At 32.9% G+C, this 21,231-nt stretch overlaps 2 protein-coding genes across 3 annotated transcripts in view; one reads left to right on the forward strand and one right to left on the reverse strand.

Annotated features, from left to right (window-relative positions):
• Positions 1 to 776: 776 nt before the first annotated feature.
• On the reverse strand, positions 777 to 4,436 carry LOC125053294. Its single transcript, XM_047654603.1, has 3 exons — positions 4,215 to 4,436; positions 3,896 to 3,992; positions 777 to 1,643 (listed from the first exon to the last, which is right to left on the reverse strand). Exons 1-3 carry the CDS (start codon positions 4,332 to 4,334, stop codon positions 1,291 to 1,293), a joined length of 570 nt encoding a protein of 189 aa, XP_047510559.1. The 5' UTR covers positions 4,335 to 4,436; the 3' UTR covers positions 777 to 1,290.
• A 907-nt stretch (positions 4,437 to 5,343) lies between these two features.
• Positions 5,344 to 21,231, forward strand: part of LOC125055920 (probable Rho GTPase-activating protein CG5521) — a 30,863-nt gene continuing 14,975 nt past the window's right edge. Inside the window, exons 1-21 of one of the 2 annotated variants that reach the window (XM_047658706.1) lie at positions 5,344 to 5,656; positions 5,944 to 6,054; positions 6,354 to 6,371; positions 7,058 to 7,229; positions 7,313 to 7,890; positions 8,664 to 8,957; positions 9,047 to 9,228; positions 9,655 to 9,801; positions 10,720 to 10,898; positions 11,330 to 11,412; positions 12,268 to 12,419; positions 12,919 to 13,099; positions 13,514 to 13,639; positions 14,088 to 14,183; positions 14,753 to 14,854; positions 15,767 to 16,002; positions 18,873 to 18,976; positions 19,620 to 19,750; positions 20,307 to 20,461; positions 20,626 to 20,751; positions 20,907 to 21,074. In XM_047658706.1, coding sequence (XP_047514662.1) covers positions 5,551 to 5,656; positions 5,944 to 6,054; positions 6,354 to 6,371; positions 7,058 to 7,229; positions 7,313 to 7,890; positions 8,664 to 8,957; positions 9,047 to 9,228; positions 9,655 to 9,801; positions 10,720 to 10,898; positions 11,330 to 11,412; positions 12,268 to 12,419; positions 12,919 to 13,099; positions 13,514 to 13,639; positions 14,088 to 14,183; positions 14,753 to 14,854; positions 15,767 to 16,002; positions 18,873 to 18,976; positions 19,620 to 19,750; positions 20,307 to 20,461; positions 20,626 to 20,751; positions 20,907 to 21,074 — 3,447 coding nt within the window. In that variant the 5' untranslated portion in view covers positions 5,344 to 5,550. The remainder of the gene's footprint in view (positions 5,657 to 5,943; positions 6,055 to 6,353; positions 6,372 to 7,057; positions 7,230 to 7,312; positions 7,891 to 8,663; positions 8,958 to 9,046; positions 9,229 to 9,654; positions 9,802 to 10,719; positions 10,899 to 11,329; positions 11,413 to 12,267; positions 12,420 to 12,918; positions 13,100 to 13,513; positions 13,640 to 14,087; positions 14,184 to 14,752; positions 14,855 to 15,766; positions 16,003 to 18,872; positions 18,977 to 19,619; positions 19,751 to 20,306; positions 20,462 to 20,625; positions 20,752 to 20,906; positions 21,075 to 21,231) is intronic. The other variant, XM_047658794.1, reaches the window with a different exon arrangement.

Raw genomic sequence — 21,231 nt, forward strand, 5'->3', positions numbered from 1 at the left:
ACCATGTCCACGTCGACATCCTGATGCGTAAAGAAATTAAAGTGAACTTAGTTGCATTATATTTATTAAAATGTAAAGAGATGGTAGAACAGATGGAATTTGAAAAGTAACACTTAAAAAAATATAGCGCAGTTACATAACTGAATTTTATAACTTTAAATTTAACTATTAGACGTAAAGCACAAAATACATAATTAACAAACGCACTATTATATACAACTCGTAGTTATAGACAATGTGGTAGAGGTTTAATATTATTGTATAATGTTTAAAACATGAAAAAAATGGGTTCATCCCTTTGAGAGCTGCAGACTGTCAAACACACAAGTATTTTAAATTAAAAAAAATGGAAACTTTAGGTCCCAGGTTAAAACATAAAATCACAATTTCATTCTTCATCAATCTCAAGACGTAAAAACATTGAAGGTCGTAATCAAAGGGGTCGCTAATCAGGGCTGATGGGCAGTGGTGAACTGGAGAACTTGTAAATGTGGGTCACCGATCAATTGCGATAGCAAGCTTGCGATTATATGGAAATTAATTGAACGAATCGGGCTTTCTTGAGGTGAGACCACCGGACCACGTTCTATTTTTACTGACCCAAATGAGTTTTAGCAAAAAAGTTAATGGCTAATTACGAAACGGATGTGAAATTGAAATTAATTATGTTTGGGTTATCTAAATTGAAAATATAAAAAATACATGCTCATAAGATTGATTAGATAATAATTAAATTAAATTAATACAGATAATTTATAACAAATAAAAACAATAGGTAAAATTTTAAATTTATTTCATTAATAATTTATTAAAAAATATTACGGAAAACTGGGATTCCGTCAAACGAACCTACTTTTATCACTTACACTGTTCACATATATATATGTATTCGCGTTTAGGATGAACTCCAAACATCCTTAAGATAAACAATATAATATATTCGACTGTATCATATTCGTTATCAGATAATTCTATGCTCAAATTCTAATATCTGCATAAAACTTACCACAACAATAATCTCCATATCATCATTTTATTTATATCACTCGTTATCTCTACATATAAACGTATTAACTCTTAATTAATAATGAATGTAATAAATTCACAGAGAACAACAAAGCTCGATGCAAGTATACAAATTCCGGTCGCCATGGCAACAGACTAGACGCCTACTTGCACGCGGTTCTATAAGGATTACAAAATACAATACGTTATAAATCATTAGTCATCGTTTTATACGCTACAATAAATATTAACACTATTTCTTTCCTTTATACTAATAATACATATTTACATAATACGCGGCACACACATACTTTGTACGTGTCTCTTACAACCCGGGAGACACATTTCTGTTGACGTATATATATCGTATCTGTTGTCAAAATTAAGAGCTATACATTCAACTGTAATTGTTGTAGCATTGATCCATAGAACAGCGGGAGGAAACTCGTTTGGGCAGGGGCCTGTGGAACCGAGGCGCTCACATCTGCCCTTCCACATCACAAATCCATCGGCGCACGGATTGGTGACACAGATTGGTATCACAGAGTTGATACGTAAAACTAAGTGCTCATCGCTGGAGCATGGACCACGTCTGAATGCCGGCCAGCAGGAGTTCTTTTCTGGATAGTATAAGTAGCCTGAAATACATTAAATATTTATTAATTACAATTATTGTCTTTGGTAACATGTATGGAATTAAAATATTATAAAAACGGGAATTTAATACATTATTACTATACTTCGAGTATATTTTACAGCTCTCTCGATGACGTTGAATAATAGTCATGTAAAGAAAATAAAAACTTTCGTCGTAATCTTAGCTGTTAGAAATAATTTTGCCTTACGGATCAAATTTCAATATAATTAAATTGTAAAAATTTTGCTTATTAAAGATTTAAGTTGGCGCCTAGTAGATAGTACCGGTGACCCCAGAGCTGTCACTTTCTTGGCTCAACGAATAAGTATAGCAATACAGCGAGAAAATTCTGCCAGCGTTAAAGGTACATTACCACAGGGACCAAACTTTTTAAATTTGTTTTGATTTTCTTTTTAATTATTACTTTGTAGGTTAAGAAAATTGTAAATACTGTATACTTGATTGTAAATAACATTTTCCTATTATTTAAATGTTAAAACATTATTTGTATTATTAATATTATGTACGAATACGATCAATTTTTTGTTTAATTTTTACCATCAGCAATCAGCCTCTTGGCTTTTATCAGATTTATGAATTTGAGGCAATTAGTGAAATCAAATAATTTGTTTTCCCTCCGTAATTCGCAAACTATCAAACTGCGGCAAGTCTCGCCTTTCTCTGGCGAAATACGCAGTCCATCATTTCCAGGAGGCCCGAAGTCCTCAGATGTCTTTCTTGACAGTGGTAATTCCTATAAATTTAATTTATCGTATTCAGTGTGATGTATGCGCGATTCGCAATATTTAAGGAATGTATAGAATACATACTATTGAGATACAATTATAACTATCGCTTAGTTGCGTCACTATAGATAACATTAAGTACTCGTAGGTACTTCACGATTTTAAGTACCGCTGCTAATATTTACCGAGTTAACTCATTAGAAACTAGCAAAAAATGTATGTCATGTATCATTAGTATAACCCACTTCAGCCTCTATGATCGTTTTTATAAAAAGGTCCTACGAACGTTCTGGCTGATTATTATCGAGTCTGAATTATCAAGAATTGTATGACGGAAACTACAACTTAGTGCTTGTTTGAGGAAGTTTATAAGCAGCGAATGACTAATTATTCGTATTCACAATAGTTTTTGGTTTAGAAACGGTCATTGAATCGCGTTTTTTGTCTTCGTGTAATTACAACGGGCAGAGGCGTATACCAAAAACACAATAACAACCACAGCGTGGGAGTTTTTATGTAATCAAAGCATTGTGTTTAGATTACTCTATTAATAAGACAATATACGCGAATTATTTTTAGAATTTGACATACATTTAGGTACAATTTAATTGTAGTACAAAAAACAGGTAATTTTTAATTAAATGGGTTCCCACATTGAAATGCATTATAATAATAGATGAACACATTTTTGAAGTGAAACTTCTTTAGGCGCTTGAGGGTAAATTTTTTAAAAAACGTCACGAAGATGTGCAGGGTTTTTGTCAAAGAAGGGAGAGAGCGATTGAGACCGATTGAGAGGGAGAAATTGTATTTTTAGAGAGTTTATGAAATATTGGTATTTTTATACAAAATAATTTATTGAAATCTCAAATGATGAATCGTAAATTAAAATGCCACGTATTTTTACTATCAAAGAAATAAATTTATAATTTGTATTAATTTTCGACACTTAATATTTGTATGATAATTAAATCTATTTATTTCCAAACATATCTTCATTTTTCCCTCCCTCTAAGTCTCGGAAAATAAAATATTAGTTTGCCAAAGCAGTTTTACTTCTGATATGTGTACTTTGTACGCACGCACTTTCTTATTTTTATTTATGTTTGCTTTTTAACTATTAGATTTCTTCTCAGTCCTACGTAATATACTTTTTATAATGTAATGGTTTAATTATAAGTGATCACGGTTTGCTTATTATGCAAGCTCAAATGTTTAAATTTAAATTATTTTTTTAATTATTCCGAAAATGTATTTTATTCCGTTAAAAAATCTTGTAAGTCATGGTGGTAGCGTAGTGGTTAGACATGCAAAATTTAACCGAAGCGTCGTTTCGTCATCGCTAATAAAAATTGAATGCTTAGTAAAAACCACCTACTTGTCTATAATGCAAAAATTATCAATGATGAGAATTCTGACGTCAACTTCGACTGTGAATGATAATAATTGGAACTCGTCTAAATAAAACACGTTACAATATTAATTAAACAGAACATTATTTACTAACCAGGCCTACAATCGCATATCCAGTCGTCCTTTTGATCTCCGGGATAATAAAGTTCGTTTTCACCGCATAATGATGGCAAATAAATTGGATGACGATCCTGAAACAAAAAATATACCTAGTTCAATTATATTCCTTGCGTGTAAGAAATATAAATGTTATTAAACGCCGCGATATAATCTTTTTATTACATTGCTTAGCCAACATATTTGTAAAGAGCATTAATAAATCCTAACAGAACTAAGTTATTAGTATTGCGATATGCGATAAAGTAACGCTAATAATAACGGTTTAAATATTGTCTACAATAAAATATTCTTACCTCTCTATTTACTAAATTAACATTCTCTTCAGATTCCGGAAAACCAATTGTATCTTTTGATATTCTCGCTGATTTCACACTAAGCACAAATATTACAAATAATATATTATAATAAATCATATTTGCCAATACACGATATGTTATATATTGTTCGTGCTTTAATTAAACGGCTATTTCGCGAGGAGGTAGGGATCGGAATGATTCTGCGTAATCTCTATACAATGAACTCGCGGTCATCCAATAATCAAATAAAAGTATAGCATAGTATGAAGAAACCAGTTACGGAAATGACTTAGGTTCCTTAGGTAAGAATTAAGTTCACTCTTGAGGACGAATCGAAACTTTGAGAAGTGAAAAATTACCCTAACCTCGTCTTATCAATTTATTCTTTCTTGTGTAGGATTATGACAGATGTTTTTTTCATGTTACGATATAAACCGAAATTAAAATATTAAATTTAGTTTCTCGCGCATATGCTGTTATTCAACAATTTTCATTAAGCGGACTCTCTGAATAGGTATCAAATAAAATAAGATAACCTTCGAATATTTGCTTTTTTAAGTTAATTTACAAATATTTAGTCGTAGGAAGTTTTAAGCTTTTATATAATTAGTATTCGAATATGTATTGATTATATTTTAATTTAAGTACGTCGCTAAGTAATTTAGCCAACAAACGTACTCATGTTTAATTACACATTATAAAATTACATATGTTTATAGTCTTATAGACAGGTATAGACGGGTATTATATATAATCCTTGTTTTCTCAAGGATCTTCAAACTGAGTTTATCGATCTCAGCGTAAAAGCGTAAAAACGTAAATTACATTAATTTTATTTAATTATGGAAATTTAGTCTTATAACAGGTCCGAATTCCAATGTGGAACGCATTATAATCTTAAGCACTTGAAAATGTAGAACAGGAAAAATATTAATTTTGAAACAAAACTTCGCGTCGAAATTTAAATAATTTAAAAATTGTTTTGTTAGACCTGTGTGATTACACAGAGCACCTTCTAGTGACCTTGTGTCAATGTCATCGCAGAAAAATGATGTTCCATTTGCCTACGTCAGCTTTCATTCTGTCATTGTCATTTGACGTTTTTTGACACAAACAATTTCAGAATATTTTCGGTTTTCCATTTTCCAATGATCAATCATCAGTATTTGTGACAAAGTGAAAACTGGATAATGTAAATAAGAGAACTTATAAAATTCATAAGATACATAGTGTCACAGTGCAGTTTAATGGGGTTTTGAAACATGTGAAAATAAATTGATCTACTCCTACAATGAATAAAACTGCTTTATAATTTTTTTAACAACTGACTACAATGTTTACAAAAAAATCACACCAAGATGTCAAGAAATCAACAGTTAAAATTCAGGATTCAAAGAAAGACTCTACCACCCGATTAAAACACTTGAGGATAGTTTTAGGTAAGGCATTCACAATATACATAGAGATGAAGATTACCTTATTTACGACTTTCTCGCCACAACACATAGCGTCTTTACTCCGTTCTACATGTTAATTAGATGAGAATAACTGTAATTTTTGTTCTTCTGTTATATTATCGTGACTAAAAACATTTATAATGATTTGTGGCCAATGGTTTATTTATAAAATACAACATTGTGACTTCTGATAACATTCATGTTAATACAGTGAAATCACATTTGATTTTGTATGAAACTTGATTGTTCAAATAAAACAAATTTTTCAGAGCACTTTGAAACAGATGAAGCAAAAACATACTTTGAGGCCAATTTTAGTCATGTTTACTTTATTCTCTATGACAACTTTATTTTAGCCGAAAATAATCTACGACAAAGAGGTAAGATTGTCTTATATTTTTGATTTGATATCTTTGATTCTCAAATATTAAATTAGCTGTAACTGTAGCTTATTAAAAATCACTTTTATTACTTGGGTTATTAAAATGAATGAATAAGTTATTAGTATTTTTCTATTTATTGCCAACCCTCTTATTATTTAATTCCTTCTAATTGTAACAATCAGCTTTTATGTCAACAAAAATAAGGATTTAAATAGAACAGATATTTTTAAATAGTGTATAGAATTTGTATAAATATTGCTGTACTTCTACTTATATTCTTCTGTTTTGCCATACAGAACTTCCGTTCCATCTTGGTGAGTTTTGGTGCTTGTAAAATCATAATGAATAATGAATATTCACTGACATTTGCACTTCATTGAATAATATTGATATCATCATTCACTGGTATACTGTAATTATCTATTCTAATCATGATCAAATGACCATCAATAACTATAGTCATTTATAATTTTTTCAGATACATTTTATTATTTTAATTTATTTTATTATTTTATTTTCATTATTATATACATAGTTTATGAAAAAAAGCTTCTAATAGTTTAGTGGAAACAAAAACTAAACATTGTATTCGGTCCACCAGGATAATAAATAATATATTAATAAATATGTAATATATTATTTATTATCCTGGTGGACCAAAAACAATGTATAGATATAAATACAAAAAGAAGCTATTTCAATAATACAAACAATGACATAACCAATAAAGCTTTATACATCATTATTCCCGATTAGCTTTCGCCCTTCATTATACATCAGCAAGTAACAAATTCACTTTGTCATGTGTGTGTCATGGCTGTGTAAATTAAGTGATGAAGGTCAATGTTGTTGCAAGTTGTAGTGCTGCTTATGTTGTGTATGTCTGCTTAAGATATGTGACTCATTTGCTTAGAAACAAAACTTGTTCTGAGAGATAGCTTTAAAAAGGACTGATTTATTTTCTGCTAATATACAGTAAAGGATTATTGTGATTTTTTAGTGCACAAGGCTGGTAAAGAAGAGTTAGAAGGTGCATTGTCACTTTTAGAAAAAGTTTTATGTCTTTTACCAGAGTTGATAGGTAAAAGATGGCAACTTCACTCATTGACAAGAATATTTTCAAAACTCCTCCATGGAGGAAATTCACATAAGCTTCGGGCAGATGCAATAAGGTTAGTATTATAGTTTTTACACCACCACCAAATGTTTGAAAAATAATAGATGATTTATTAATTAATTTTGTTAACACTTTTAGATTTTTTCTATTATGGTATCAAGCCCTTGGTGATAATGCTCCACCAGAAGTACATAGAATGTTTGCATCTCTCGTACCTGGATTACCTGATTCTTGTCTGCCACCCATTGGCTCACCATTCAAACCAAAGGTTTTTGACATAGCAACAAATATATCACAAGAATCTAATGAATTCAAAGTAGATGATATATTGCAACATCCAAATTTTAGTTCAATGGAAAATGCCAAAAAAGTAGTAGTCGAACAGACACCTACTGGATTCATGGGAAAATTAGCAAATGTGTCTGCATCAATATTTCATGATACAAACGCTTTAAACCCCGTCCAAAGTGTTGACATACAGCCTCTGTTACCTCCAAGTGCCAGTGAGAAAGTTATAGAAAATGAGACAAAACACTATTTTGAAATACTACTCGATAGTATGGCTACAACTGTCATTAAAGTGCAGTGGAAGGACAGATCACACGCCAAAGCGATGAGAAGTTTTGCATTCCTGTTAGAGAAATTTAAAATGTATTATTTACCAGCAATATGTCCACAGTATAATTATAAGAATTCATTATATAAACCTAATCTTGGTAAGTGACACCAAATATTAAGATTTTAATAATTAAACCTTAAGCCATTAATATACAAAAAACCCAAGATGCACACTCAATGTCAAAAAAACGTCCTCAAAAAATGAGCGCATCATTCTAAATTGTGCGCTCATTTCAAATAGTCTCGCGTCTAATAAGTGGAGTCGATGTTATTTATTTGTGTTTTTTTTTATAAATAAATTTATGTACTTTTGAACTTTTTTGTGTGTAGTTTTTGACAAATATATTTACGCTATATAAAGTGTAGGTCAGGAGGTAGCCAATTTAACATTTTTTTTTAATTTAAAGAAAAAACTTTTTAACTGGATTAAAGTTATGTATTATTATAAATTTACAACTATTTAACATCCAACACCTTTTGTCTTCAGTCACCGTGACCACGCACGCTGTAAAGCACCCGAAAAGTCGGATAAATTTAAAATTATGTTAAACAGTCGAACATGACTTTTTTATTTACAACTAGTAAATAAAAAAGTCATGTTCGACTCCACACAATACCTTGTCCTACCGACCACGGTCGGTCGTAAAATTTTATTGCTTTAAGTACGTATACACTGCGTTGTAATAACAACTTTAAGCAATTCGCGTAAGGTTGATTTTGCAATAATATATGCTTGTAATATATACTGTTATAGAAAGGGACAGAAATTGTGTTTCGGGACACTTTCGAGCGTTACTTTTATTCGAGACTGTGCATCTTGGGTTTTTTGTATATCAATGCCTTAAGCTAAATTATTTATTTCATTTTTCAGATTTGCCAGTTCAACACAATATACTAGAAGATGACTTAGCAATATGCAGAGTAATATTGATAAAATGGGTTGCGAATTACGCCCATTTCATGAAGAAACAAGGCAGCGAGGGTGGCCAGCCCTCTTCTATGACGAGTACAGGATCGCACATTGTACATTCAAATACACCTACACCGGCAACTTCTTTACATCATGAGGAAGAGACTTCATTTACTGTTGGACAGCCCTCGGACTCCAGTAGAGCTTCATCACACGATTCCGCCTCTAATACTCCACACCCTAGCCTGGATTCAGGTATAAAACTTTCGAATATTAAAAAAAAAATTAATGGAAGTATATATTGTACTTCTAAATCATATAACATATTTTTTTTGTCAAAATAGGGGCAGGGATATATGAAGAGCTATCCTCAGACCAAGTGGTACGCGATGTTTTGTGCTGTTCTTCAAGAGAACATGTTGACTTTACAATAGAGATTTTGAGACAGGCTTTTCTACTGCCATTCTCACACGCAGCTGCTGTAAGAAGAGTTATTGCGCTTTATAAAGATTGGATACAGATGAACGTAAGATTCTTTTGATTTTGTTCTGCTCTTGTAATAATAACCAAAGTATCTATTAAGTTCTTTTTTTCTTCGGTTCATCAGACGTTAAGTGTTACCGCCGCTCTTAATGCGCAATAGACACTCGTAATGCCAGAAGGGTCGCGATTCGCGAGGGTGTTGCCGGCCTCTTAGTGATATTCCAGTGGTTCAATGGTGTATGAATTTGTTTTGTGGTTTTTTTTATAGACACATGTCGTATGCGGGGCTTAAGAAATGCCGGTTTTGTTATAATAATAATTTATTCAAGCAGGCAATCAGTCCATATGGTTTTTATTGTGTTAGTAATAATGTTTATCTTCATTAATAGATTAATTAATTTAAAATAATCAATTGGTGCTAATTGATTAGACGGTATATTTCCTAATTAATTTCCATTAACAATGGCAGGTGACGGAAATTCCTCCATTTCTTTTGGAGAATATATATGACCAGCAGGCAGGTGGTGAGCCGCAAGTGCCGCCTCGTAGATTGAGGAACGACTCATATTTGGGAGCAGTGGGAAGGGATAATGTTATGGTCAGAGCTGGACTGCAGGTCAGTTTAGTTTTAAAACAAGTATCAAGAAAACCCACCTGGTGTGGTTTTTGATATAGATACTATTTTTAAGAAGAGATTGTAAGTTGTTGCCTAGTCGCAGTACTATAATACCTAGTTGTAACCAAACAGCCTCTAACAACAGAGTAGACTAATTTCTATATGCGTTTCATTGATCATTTTTTTAAGGCAATTAAATGATGAGCGAATGGTCAGCAACGAAGCACCTGGAGCGGACTCTGTTTCCACCGGTTTCTGTCCAGCGCCTCTCTAATTATAGTGTACAGTTTTGAGGACGATGAGTCTTTCATTTGATCGGTACATCTGGTTGGTGAACGGCGACGTGATCTTTTGCCTTCTGTGTTATTAACCACGATCAGTTCTCCAAGTTCTCATCGCCTCTGCGCATTGTATTCAGCTAATATATCCCCACAAATGTTTCGTCGGGAAGCGGACTTGACTTGGTACACACCTACATTTCAAGCTAATTCAACTTATTAAGATCTAATATATAAAATTCTCTTGTCACAATGTTCGTTCCCATACCCCTCCAAAACGGCTCTTATGAATTATTCTTATGAAATGTTTTATGTATATTCAGTAAGTCTGAGAATCGTATACTATCTATCAAACCCCTAAGTGATAAGGGGTCCAGCAGAAACATTTTTTTTTTAATTTTTAGACATTTTTTTTTGTTTTTATTTTTTTATGACACAAAAATATATACAAGCCTTAATTTTCACCCCTATTTTTTATTGTAGCTTTTTATTTTTATTGAACGAAAACAATGTTTCTTAAAAATAATATAAAGTAAATATAATAAAATAGGTCAGCTAGTATATTATAAATTTATAGATGTGATAACTATAAATAATAAAAAAGAATAATCTTATAGCATTATACTTGAATGTTTTTTAGAATGTATTGCAAATATTCATGACGCAAGCAGCGAACGTCTTTGTGTCAAGTACGAGTGTAGCGCCACCTGGTGGTCTACCCTCTCACCAATTATTAGAAGAACAGACCGACACGTGCAAGAGAGTGCTCAATATTTATAGATATATGGTGATGCACGTCGGTATGGACGACCGCTCTTGGTTAGATATATTTTATCAGTATAGTTACTAAATTGTTTATCCGATTTACCACTTTGACATGTACAAATATGATATTATTAAATTGGGTGTATGGGTAATTTCGTAAGTGAAATGTTGATTGTTGTCCACAAATTTCTCAAAAACTGAAAAATTTCATGAAAAACGGTTTAGTAGTTATAGAGATTATCATTCGTATCATTATATCATAATTTTTGAATGAAAACAAGTATGTATCCAAGCTTAATTATGTTGACTCATTATTGGAGTGTTTGTTTGAATTGTTCTATTTTTTTTTATTACTGTATTAATTTCGCCAGGTTTATAGTTCTGTATCGATTATTTGAATTGTTCTTAAAAGTAATATTTTAATATGTATTGCGTATGATGTTTTAAATATATGAAAGAGTTTACAAGCCAATTTATTTCTTCAGGGAACAACTTCTCTTGGTACTCCTTCAAATAACGTCTATCGTTCTAACAAAAGTTCCGACCAAAAAGAAACAGGAAACCCTTGGTAAGTTCAAAATTAATCTATTCATTAAAATAATATCGTAGCGTGATTCTAAAACCTGGTATTCGTTCTATCAGTCGAAAGATGTCGAAAGATTGTGAACCTCAACGAACTGCTTACAATTTAACGTATTATTATTCGGTAGTTATATGAAATTGTTGGAAAGTAAAATTAATCTGTAATTGATCAAAGAAGTTTGAATGATAACTAAGTTAGTGTAGTACAATCTACCTAATAATAATACGTTAAATTGTAAGCAGTAAGCTGAGGTTCACAATCTTTCGACAGTTTATAATCTCGCGAGATAGATTACAATCTAACGGTGTTTACAATTTTACGTTAACATATACATTGTATATTCTTCGATACAAAGAGTTGTGTGATATTGCGGGGATTGGGAGGAAGGTGTATAGATCTGGTTAGCGCGGCGCCTTCTTAAGTTCTCAGGTCCTTTTCACACGTGTATATCCTTTTTTTTACATATTACCATAAGTATCTGATTGTCCTCATTTTGTCATGTGTGATGTTGGAGAGCCAATTAAAATAAAAAGGCGAAACTAAGTATGAGTACCGTATGTATACAAAAAAAACTTCGTTTCTTAAGGCAGTTTTTGACGCGCACCACCACTATGTGGAATCAGCAGCCCACTGAAGAATTTCCGAACCATTTCGACTTATCACTTATCATCAGATGAGTTTTCTGCCCGTTTGCCGCCTGTTGCATTAATAAAAATAAGTTTTTGACATATGTGAAATACAGTACGTACAGATACGTATATCCGACGCCAAAATTATTAATTACTATTGTTAATAATATAGGTTTTTGTATTGAAAATAAATATGTAATTTTGTTTGTAGGAGGACATTTAGCGCCGGCGTTGTTCCAGACATTAATTGTGACGTGGATTAAAGCTAATCTGAATGTCGCTGTTAAGGCGGACTTATGGCAAAGTTTCATGGAATTGTTGACGAGGCTCACCCACTGGGAGGATCTAATTAAGGAGTGGGCAGTAAGTGTATTTTAATATCGGATGTGAATACGGGAACTGATCTTTAAAGACAAAGGGAGAAGTAGAAGATTTCAAGAGTTTTACTTGCTGATTTTTTGAAGTTATACTTCTTTTGGCGCGTTAGGGAAAAATGATGAGAGTAATTTTTAAGATATGCGCGCACACCGTCACAAAAAACTGACACCCTGAAGTTATCTACAGTAACATTTTAGTTTTTTCTATTGTTAGTGTCGTTTTTTCTACAAACGTAGAATAAAATTTTTGGAAAGTTTTTTATCTTGGTACGCCAAAGAAGTATAACTTCTAACGCGTGTACATAAGGACACACAACTTATTTTTAGTTAGAAATTAACTAATTATTACTTTTCTTTAAGATTGCAAAAGAGTTATTGCTTCCCCTGAAAAAATAATTGCAAAATATTTAGACTTAAAAATGACATTGAAATAAGCCACTTAAATGGATAGTAACATTAATGTTTCTAAATAACTAATATTTCAGAAAACAATGGAAACACTGACTCGTGTGTTAGCGCGTCACGTGTACGCTTTGGAACTGTCGGAGAGTGGTGGGGGAGGGGAATTGCGTACACGCGGACGTAGACCCGCGCCCGTTACGAATGCTAACCGCCCACCGCCCTTACGGAGGGCTGCTTTACAGCCCAATGATACTAGGACACCCGGTAAGTGTTATGTTGCATAATTGAGAGGGGAGGGCGGGTTTTTTACATAACATTGTTTTTATATTGTTAACGCGATTAAAAGAACAAAGTTGACTTTTGCGTCTCTCCGGTACTTATCTCCATATAATTATGACTTTGGGTAAAAATAGTCACTTGGTGGTCGCGCAACATTAGGGGGTGAGGGGGTGTTAAAAACGTTACGGCGTCAAAAAGCTCAAAAAATTGCGTTACGTAATACTTGAATGCTCCTTAAGTACTACATACTATATGTTGCTGATACGTTTACAGTAAAATATACTATTTACAAAACTTTGCAGCTAAGATAAATTTCAATGAAACGCAGAACTCATGATATTATTTTAATAGCGATTTTTCTGACTTATTTATTTACAACAATTTTAAATCGTTATTCAGGTAAATCTCCACGAGTGGGTCACGAGGCACATCCACGGAAAGACGCTTCGTCTCGAAGACCTTTGGCCCGTTGTCGGAGTGACCCCCACTTAAATAGACATGCGCACACACCGCAGAACTCACAAGGTAAAGTATTGTTAATTGATTTGAAAAATTTCAAAAAGAAAGTGATCCTATTTAAAAAAAAATCCCAAACTGAAACCTATACATCAGGTCAAAGTTTTATTAATGGCATATATGATATAGCAGCAGTGTTGCCCAAGTGGCTTCAGCGTACGACTTTCATCTATGAGGTCGCAGGTTCGATCTCCGGCTGTGCACCAATGGACTTTCATTGTATGTGCACATTTAATTCGCTCGAACGGTGAAGGAAAACATAGTGAGGAAACCGGCTTGCCTTAGACACAAAAGTTCGACTGCGTTTATCAGGCACAGAAGGCTGATCACCTACTTGCCCGACTTGCTTGCTTACTAGAAATTTGAGGCCCAGACCTAAAAAAAGTTGTAATTTTTTTTATATATATTATACTTACTTTTTTACGAATTGAAAGCATTCCCAAATATTTGTGCACAGATGAAACCAAAGATCCAATTGATGGTAAGCGGCGATGGTACTCCTTGGACTCGCTGAGACACTCTTCACAAAATGAGGAAAGGGATTCCGCCAGCGGTAAGCTTTTTATATCTATACCAATAATTATCAAAGAGCTACGGAGAGAAGTTTACTAAATATAAATAAGAGATAGGGTTCGAGATATTTAAATTAGGAACACGACAAGGATAGAGGACATCATAAAGAATATTCGAAAGGACACGGCACCCAAAAATTGGAAAAAAAGGCACTATTGTCTATTTCATCTGTGATCTTACCATCCCGGTAAGATGAATGAAATAATAATATAAATTAAAACAAATGTGGGGCGAGAAAGGGCAGCATGGAATAGTGAAGAAAAGTTAAATTAAATAAGTAATAATTTATTAAAAATACAATTTATACTATTCTTAAAACAAAACAATACCGCGATTAAAGGTACCACAGCGACATCTATGGGTTAAACATAAAAGATTAATTATTTAAACAGAAATAAAGACTAATAAGCTTTTTATAAAGTTTTTGTACTTTTAAGATCTTTGCAAAGGAATTTTAGCACATTTCTTCAACAATCTAAGTCAGAAACTGTTAATTTGTGTTACCACTACGTTGTCTATATTTTTAATTTACATTTTATGTCTGGTTAGGTTCACGATCACCGTCTCCAGCGCCATCTAGCGGCGTTGAAAGCAGTTCAATCAAGGACTCGCCTTTGCAAATAGATCTAGCTTCTGATGGCGGCAATGTTGGTAAGTTATTTTGTTTGATATAGCAATGAAGAATAAAGTTTACCACTTATTAAAATATTCGTAATAATATGTTCATAAGAAAAATCAAGTCAATCCTTTTTCTGCTATATGCACTAAATAAGTTATGATATAAACATAAAGATTATAATTATTTTATGTTATTTACACTGTCTATTTCAAGTGGCATTACGGAACTATTTTTCCTGCCACGCTTCGCTGTGTGGCACATTGTGATTGAATGCTTGAGTAATGAGAAACAAAACAACATTTCATATAAGTTTAAAGTAATTTGGCAATACTTGTGGAAAAAAAGTGAAAATAAAAATAAATATAGATAAAAACAATCCTTGATCATGCTAAAATTTCAGCTCCATCGGTGCAGAACTTTTTGAGTTTTTGAAGCGTACACAAACCAATATTACATTTATATATGTCCATATATAGATTAAGGGTCTGTTTCACAATGTATGGATAAAGTACCAAATAGCTATGCAACACATAAATTATTTGAAAGATAAATTGTGCTATTTGACATTCATCGGACTCATAACTTATGATGGACTTTATGTGACGAATAGCGCTATCTGACAGTCGTGAAACGCAACAATAGTGTTTATCCTACCAATAAGTAATGAATAGCTAATTTGGAACTTATGTAGAACTTATCCGTACATTGTGAAACAGACCCTTATAATGATATTATATACATGATGATGATAGATACAAATTAATATTTTTCTAAACCCAATTCCGTTTTTATTTAATTAATCTTGGAAAACTAAACATCATCAAAGCTTCACCCTTTATAAGTAACACATTCGCTACTAACTTTATCGGAAGTCATGGCAATGAGTTTAAATATCATCCGCAATATCATTCAGACACGTCTTAACCTAATCCATACTTATGTAGAATGGTCGGAAGCTGACGGCGGTGATGGGGGGGATTGTATGGAGGGAGACGTGAGGGGGTCAGGGGGAGTGGGGGTAGTTATGGGGGGCAGGGCGAGGGGCTGGTTGCCTGATGTCGCCTGGGTCATGTGGAGGAGGATGATGGCAGCCTTGGGAGACCCAAACGCCTTAAAGGATCCTCATGCCCACCATAATTTATTCAACTACTTGATACATCTTAATGCCACTCTTATTAAGGTCAGTGTAATGATTTATAAGTGCGCCTTTATGTGTGTGAGTGTGAGTGAGTACGTGTGCGTTCGAGTGCGTGATTTTGTCTGGTTTTAGTCGTAGTGTGATTTTTTTAGCCTTTGAATAGCCTTCAGTTAAAATAATTGTTTATTTAAAAAATAAAAACTAAGCAAATAAAATTCCTGACGTTATTCATTAATTACCTCTGCGTTAGAAAACGAAAATATCACCGAGTTAAGTTCGGTGGCGATTGTTGTAGATATGTTAAATGAAACGCTTTGTTTGAAGCCGGGTGTCAACTGGCTTTGATTGTTTAAAACATGAGCTTATATCAGACAAAATTAGGGGTAGTGGTTTGTGGCGTTTTGTGTCGTGGCGACGCAAACAAAAAACTTTTAACGGTTCTTAAATCTGAGTGACACTTAAGAACAATAAAAGTGTAGTTGACCTTTTTGGACATTAACGGAAACGATAATGTTATATTACAATTTTTTCTGTTTGCGAGGATGGCTACAATTTGTTTTACGCTTCTAATTATTTACTAAAATATATGCATACTAGCTGGTGCTCGCGACTTCGTCTGCGTAGGATTAAAATAATATTTGTCCAAATGATGTAGCGTGAAAGACATATTTTATCTACTTTATTGTATCTATTTTCATTTAGGAATCAATTTATTTACTGCCAAATGTGCATTAAAAATAAATTATCAATTTTTATTGTAGTTATGGTGCACTATTTTGGCTATATTGGCTTACACATAAGACACAGATATATACTGTGGCGGGGTTTTTTGTAGGTATATTTAAGATAAACATTTCCATTATACATTTCATATGTGTAACTCTAGCGGTTTCGGCAGCGCACGCCAGATTGGTACTGAGACAGACTGCAGGTGGTAGATTCTTTCCTTCTTGATATTTTGAACAATTCACACAATATCTTTATAAATTGTAGCCTATGTGTTTTTCGGATCTATAAGCTATATTATTGTAAAGTTTTAATAAAATCCATTCAGTAGTTTTTACGTGAAAGAGTAACAAACATCCATCCATATTTACAAACTTTCGCGTTTATAATATTAGTAGGATATGTAACAACTAATGTTAGGTTACATAACGACGGTTTATATTTTTTTAAACTGTTTGAGTATTTTTCTATTATATACATTTATTTTCTTATTCTAATCAAACTTGGTACATACATTGCTTTGTTTTGGCGCAGTTTTATACATGCAATTAATTAAATTATAATAAACTACCCACAGATATAAAAAATATTACTTCTATCAATTCATTCAAATCGAAGCTAAGTGAATATGTTAAACAAAATTACTTTTAAATTCATTTCTTATTACTTACTTATTACTTACTTTTAATTCATATTTCTTTGTTTACTTTTATTTTTTAAATTTATTGCATGTACGGCTATATTTTATTGTGATTATTTTAAGAACGACTACAATATGTTATCTTATGTTATCTAGAGTATTATTCTCATGTAAGTGACATTTTTTGTCTTTTTTGAGAAATAAAGTCTTTAAACCTAAACACACCTTAACTGCAATAAAATTAAAATCACTATTTGGCCTTGGCCTTGATAAATTCTTGGTTATACTTTTATCGTTAATAAATATAAAACAACCGGTCATATCTGATAAAAGAAACAGGAAGAAATACTTCGTATTTTTTTAATTAATGTTTATTTTTTATTGCAATTTTTAAGAACGTGTACTGATATAAGAAGACACTCCGTTATTTTCATAGCACTGGTTTTGTGGACTCTACTTTATTTATTTATAAGTTCTAAAACAACCTAGATGTATAAAGTTATACAAGAAAATATGACATCACAAATTTTACACACATACATATCAATTATATTAAAACCTAAGCAAGTAGCTAGGGAAAAAATTAAATAAGCAACCACAAAATTAAAAACAAAAAATAATAATAACTAAAACTAAATAGACACTTATACCTCATTAAGAGCATAATAAACAAAGTTACGAACAGAAGGAAGTAAGTCTACTGTACTAGACATAGACATAGAGAAGTATACTTTAATTTCATTATTAAAATTCACTTTTTGTCAGCGCTGCAATACAAGACGTATCTCAACTATGAAAAATGTAGTAATGATCGAAACAATAAGTTTCGTCCGTGTCGAAATTCACGGTGAATTACTGGTTATTATAATTTACATTTATAATAGAACTTTGAAGCATTACGTTTACCATTTCGTTTCGTTGGTCACGTATCGGAAAATCATTATACACGTGGATTGAATAACAAAATAATATTACAGTGACGTTATTACCGCTAAAAATTAACGATTTGATAATAATTGAACGAAATTTGTTTACATTCTATAATGTAAATAGAGTAGGTGTTCCACCCATTACCACCTCAAGTGATGTGATACTAATCACAAATATTGTCATTCCGTATCTCGCAATGTTCGACAGATGGTGAAATAGGATATTTACATTTGCGTTTATCTCATCTATTGTCATTTGTTTCCGATTTTGTTTGTTTTATAACTGGAAACGCAGTGTTCTTGTATGGTTCTATTTCGGTTGTGCGAACTGTTGTCCAATAATAAATTATTCAAGCATTGCCAATGCGAAAGAGGAGCAGGAAAAAGGCGGTGGTTGCGACGGTTGCGAAGGAGAGAGGTATTATTTTCGTGTAATTGAGGGTAGTTTTAAATGTATTTGTTATGGCCCTGAATATTCTCGATACGCTGTTTAATTTTAATCACCAATCTGTAATCGTCGAGTTTTATTCAGATGAATCCGTGAAGGTTTTGTTAAAATGTACATTGTTTGTGATATCGTAAAGTTTGTGTGTTCAATTTATTGTTTTTTTTAACAGATAAGTGCTAATCAGACGCTCAATGGCAATACGGAGATCCATGTGCCGTTTAATTTGGTGGCTGGATGGTGTCTGGAGGCCGAGGCGTTGCCATCATCACATAGGTAAGATTTAACAAACTAAAATTCAATCAGAAATTGCAATTACAATTAAAATTAATTGCACAAAAAAATTTATTAAGAAACCTACTAGATACTCGTGATGTTCGTGGAAATTACGACTAGAAATTTCTACGAATAAATTGAGTAATTCGTAGCGATTAAAGGCCGGCAACACACTCGCGAGCCCTTTGGCATTAAGAGTGTCACTTAACATCAGGTGAGCCGAAGGCCCGTTTGCCCTCTAGTCTATAAAAAAATACGGCTGATATTTTGTTAATTGTTTAGCGTTATTCATAAACGTATCAAACGCTAGTTTTTATTGTTGTTTGTTTTAAATTTCCAAAATAATAATAAAATAGTACGTTTATTAATAAGGATTTGGAAACGTGTCGTCATTGCATTTTTACATATTGCTTCCGTAGAATTATGTTTTGATAAGATAAGGCGCTTTACGACATGTAATTTGATGAAACATGATTTCTTATTTTGACACTATTAATAAAAGTTATCCGTGTGATTTTTATACTTGTTATTAGATTATCTAATCGGATATATTTATTTTTGGTTTTAGTAATAATTGGTATTTATATAATCACCATTTAAATGTTTTAACTGCACTATTAAATTAATATAAAATTTACTCCAGGGCGGGAAAGTTACTGGCACTGCGATTACTATGCGAGTCGACGCAAGCGCAAGGCCCGGGGGCGCCTTCTTCGTGCAACAACAGGCTGCATTTAGCACACCTAAACTTATACCAAAGAGCTCTTCACCATGGTATGTATTTTATTTTGGAAATAAATTTGGCCTCAAGGTAATGTAGCAATCCAATGATGGAAGAATTTTTTAAAACTGGACCTGTAGTTTTTAAGTTTATTCGTTACATACAAGCAGAGAAATCTTTTCTCTTTATTATATTAGTAAAGAAAACTGGCCTAGTGGTTACAGAGTGCGACTCTCTGAGGTCTAAGGTTCGATCCCCGGCTGTGCACCAATAGAGTATCTGTGTATGTGCGCATATAACATTCGCTCAAACAGTGAAGGAAAACATCGTGAGGAAATCGGCTTGCCTTGGACCCAAAAAGTCGACGGCGTATGTTAGGTACAGAAGGCTGATCACCTATTTGCCTATTAGATTGACATATCATCAACAGACACAGAAATGTGGGGCCCAGACCTAAGAAGGTTGTTGTGACACTGGTAATTATTATTTAATAATTGCTTTTTATTTTTAGAGTATTTTTATATTGTATAAATTAATTAAAATTTCAGCAGTAACGTATCTAACCAGTTTGTAAAAATAGAGTGGTATTATATATTATTATTTCTATAGGTCTGACTGGCGAAGATCGTTCAGTGGTGGACGTGTTAGTTGAGTTTGCGGCACCGCGATATCTCTCGCTGGCTCTGGACGGATATTCATTATTACTCCTGGATTTCGTTCATGCGTCGACTATTGTTCTTAATTCTTCGGACATGGGGCCATCGGTAAGGAAATGTCTTTTGTCTAAGGAATACAAAAAATAATACAAAAATTAAATACAATTCTGGGTGTAATAATATCTCTAAGTGGGCGATCTCACTCAAAAAACCTCCTAAGATCTACTTTTTATACTTTTAACAAAACTAAACTTATGAATGTTTTGTGGCAGTGTCCTCGAACGGCCGCTGTAACATTTCTGGCATCGCTGTTGTCTTTACCAGACGGTCTGATGAGTGCACCAATGCTGCAGCCATATCCTCATCAGTACAATACGGTGTCCTGCCCAGACCTGAAGGTATGTTTTATGTTAAGAGAAATAAATATGAAAAAACAAATTTTGCTTGAAAAATCAGGATTATGAAAAGGAAATTAAAAATATTATTTTATGTTATGTTTGGAGATTAGTTTTCCTTAGCATGGTTACTTTAAATTTAATTTAAAAACGTACAGGAACACGTACTTAACATAGTAGTGCGCGTGTGTCGTCGCGAAGGTGCAGCCGCAGCTCGTTGTGCGGGCGCGTGCGCGCTCGTCGCTCACGTCTGCCATTTGCTCGCGACGCGTACTCATTGCGAACGGTTGCCGGCCTATGTTACTTGTTTGCTGCAGATGTTGATGGTTAGTATTTCTTAGTATGCTTTTAAAAAAATGTGCAATAATAATTTATTGCCATTAACTGATTAAATGAAAAACATGTTAAATAAGGAGCTATCCTTATGCAGTGAAAACTGTATTAATACTAGATGTCCCTTTTATTAGGTCTAAGTAGAAAATC

The sequence above is a fragment of the Pieris napi genome, chromosome 1 (genome assembly GCF_905475465.1).
Source record: "Pieris napi chromosome 1, ilPieNapi1.2, whole genome shotgun sequence".
NCBI classification, from domain to species: Eukaryota; Metazoa; Arthropoda; class Insecta; order Lepidoptera; family Pieridae; genus Pieris; species Pieris napi.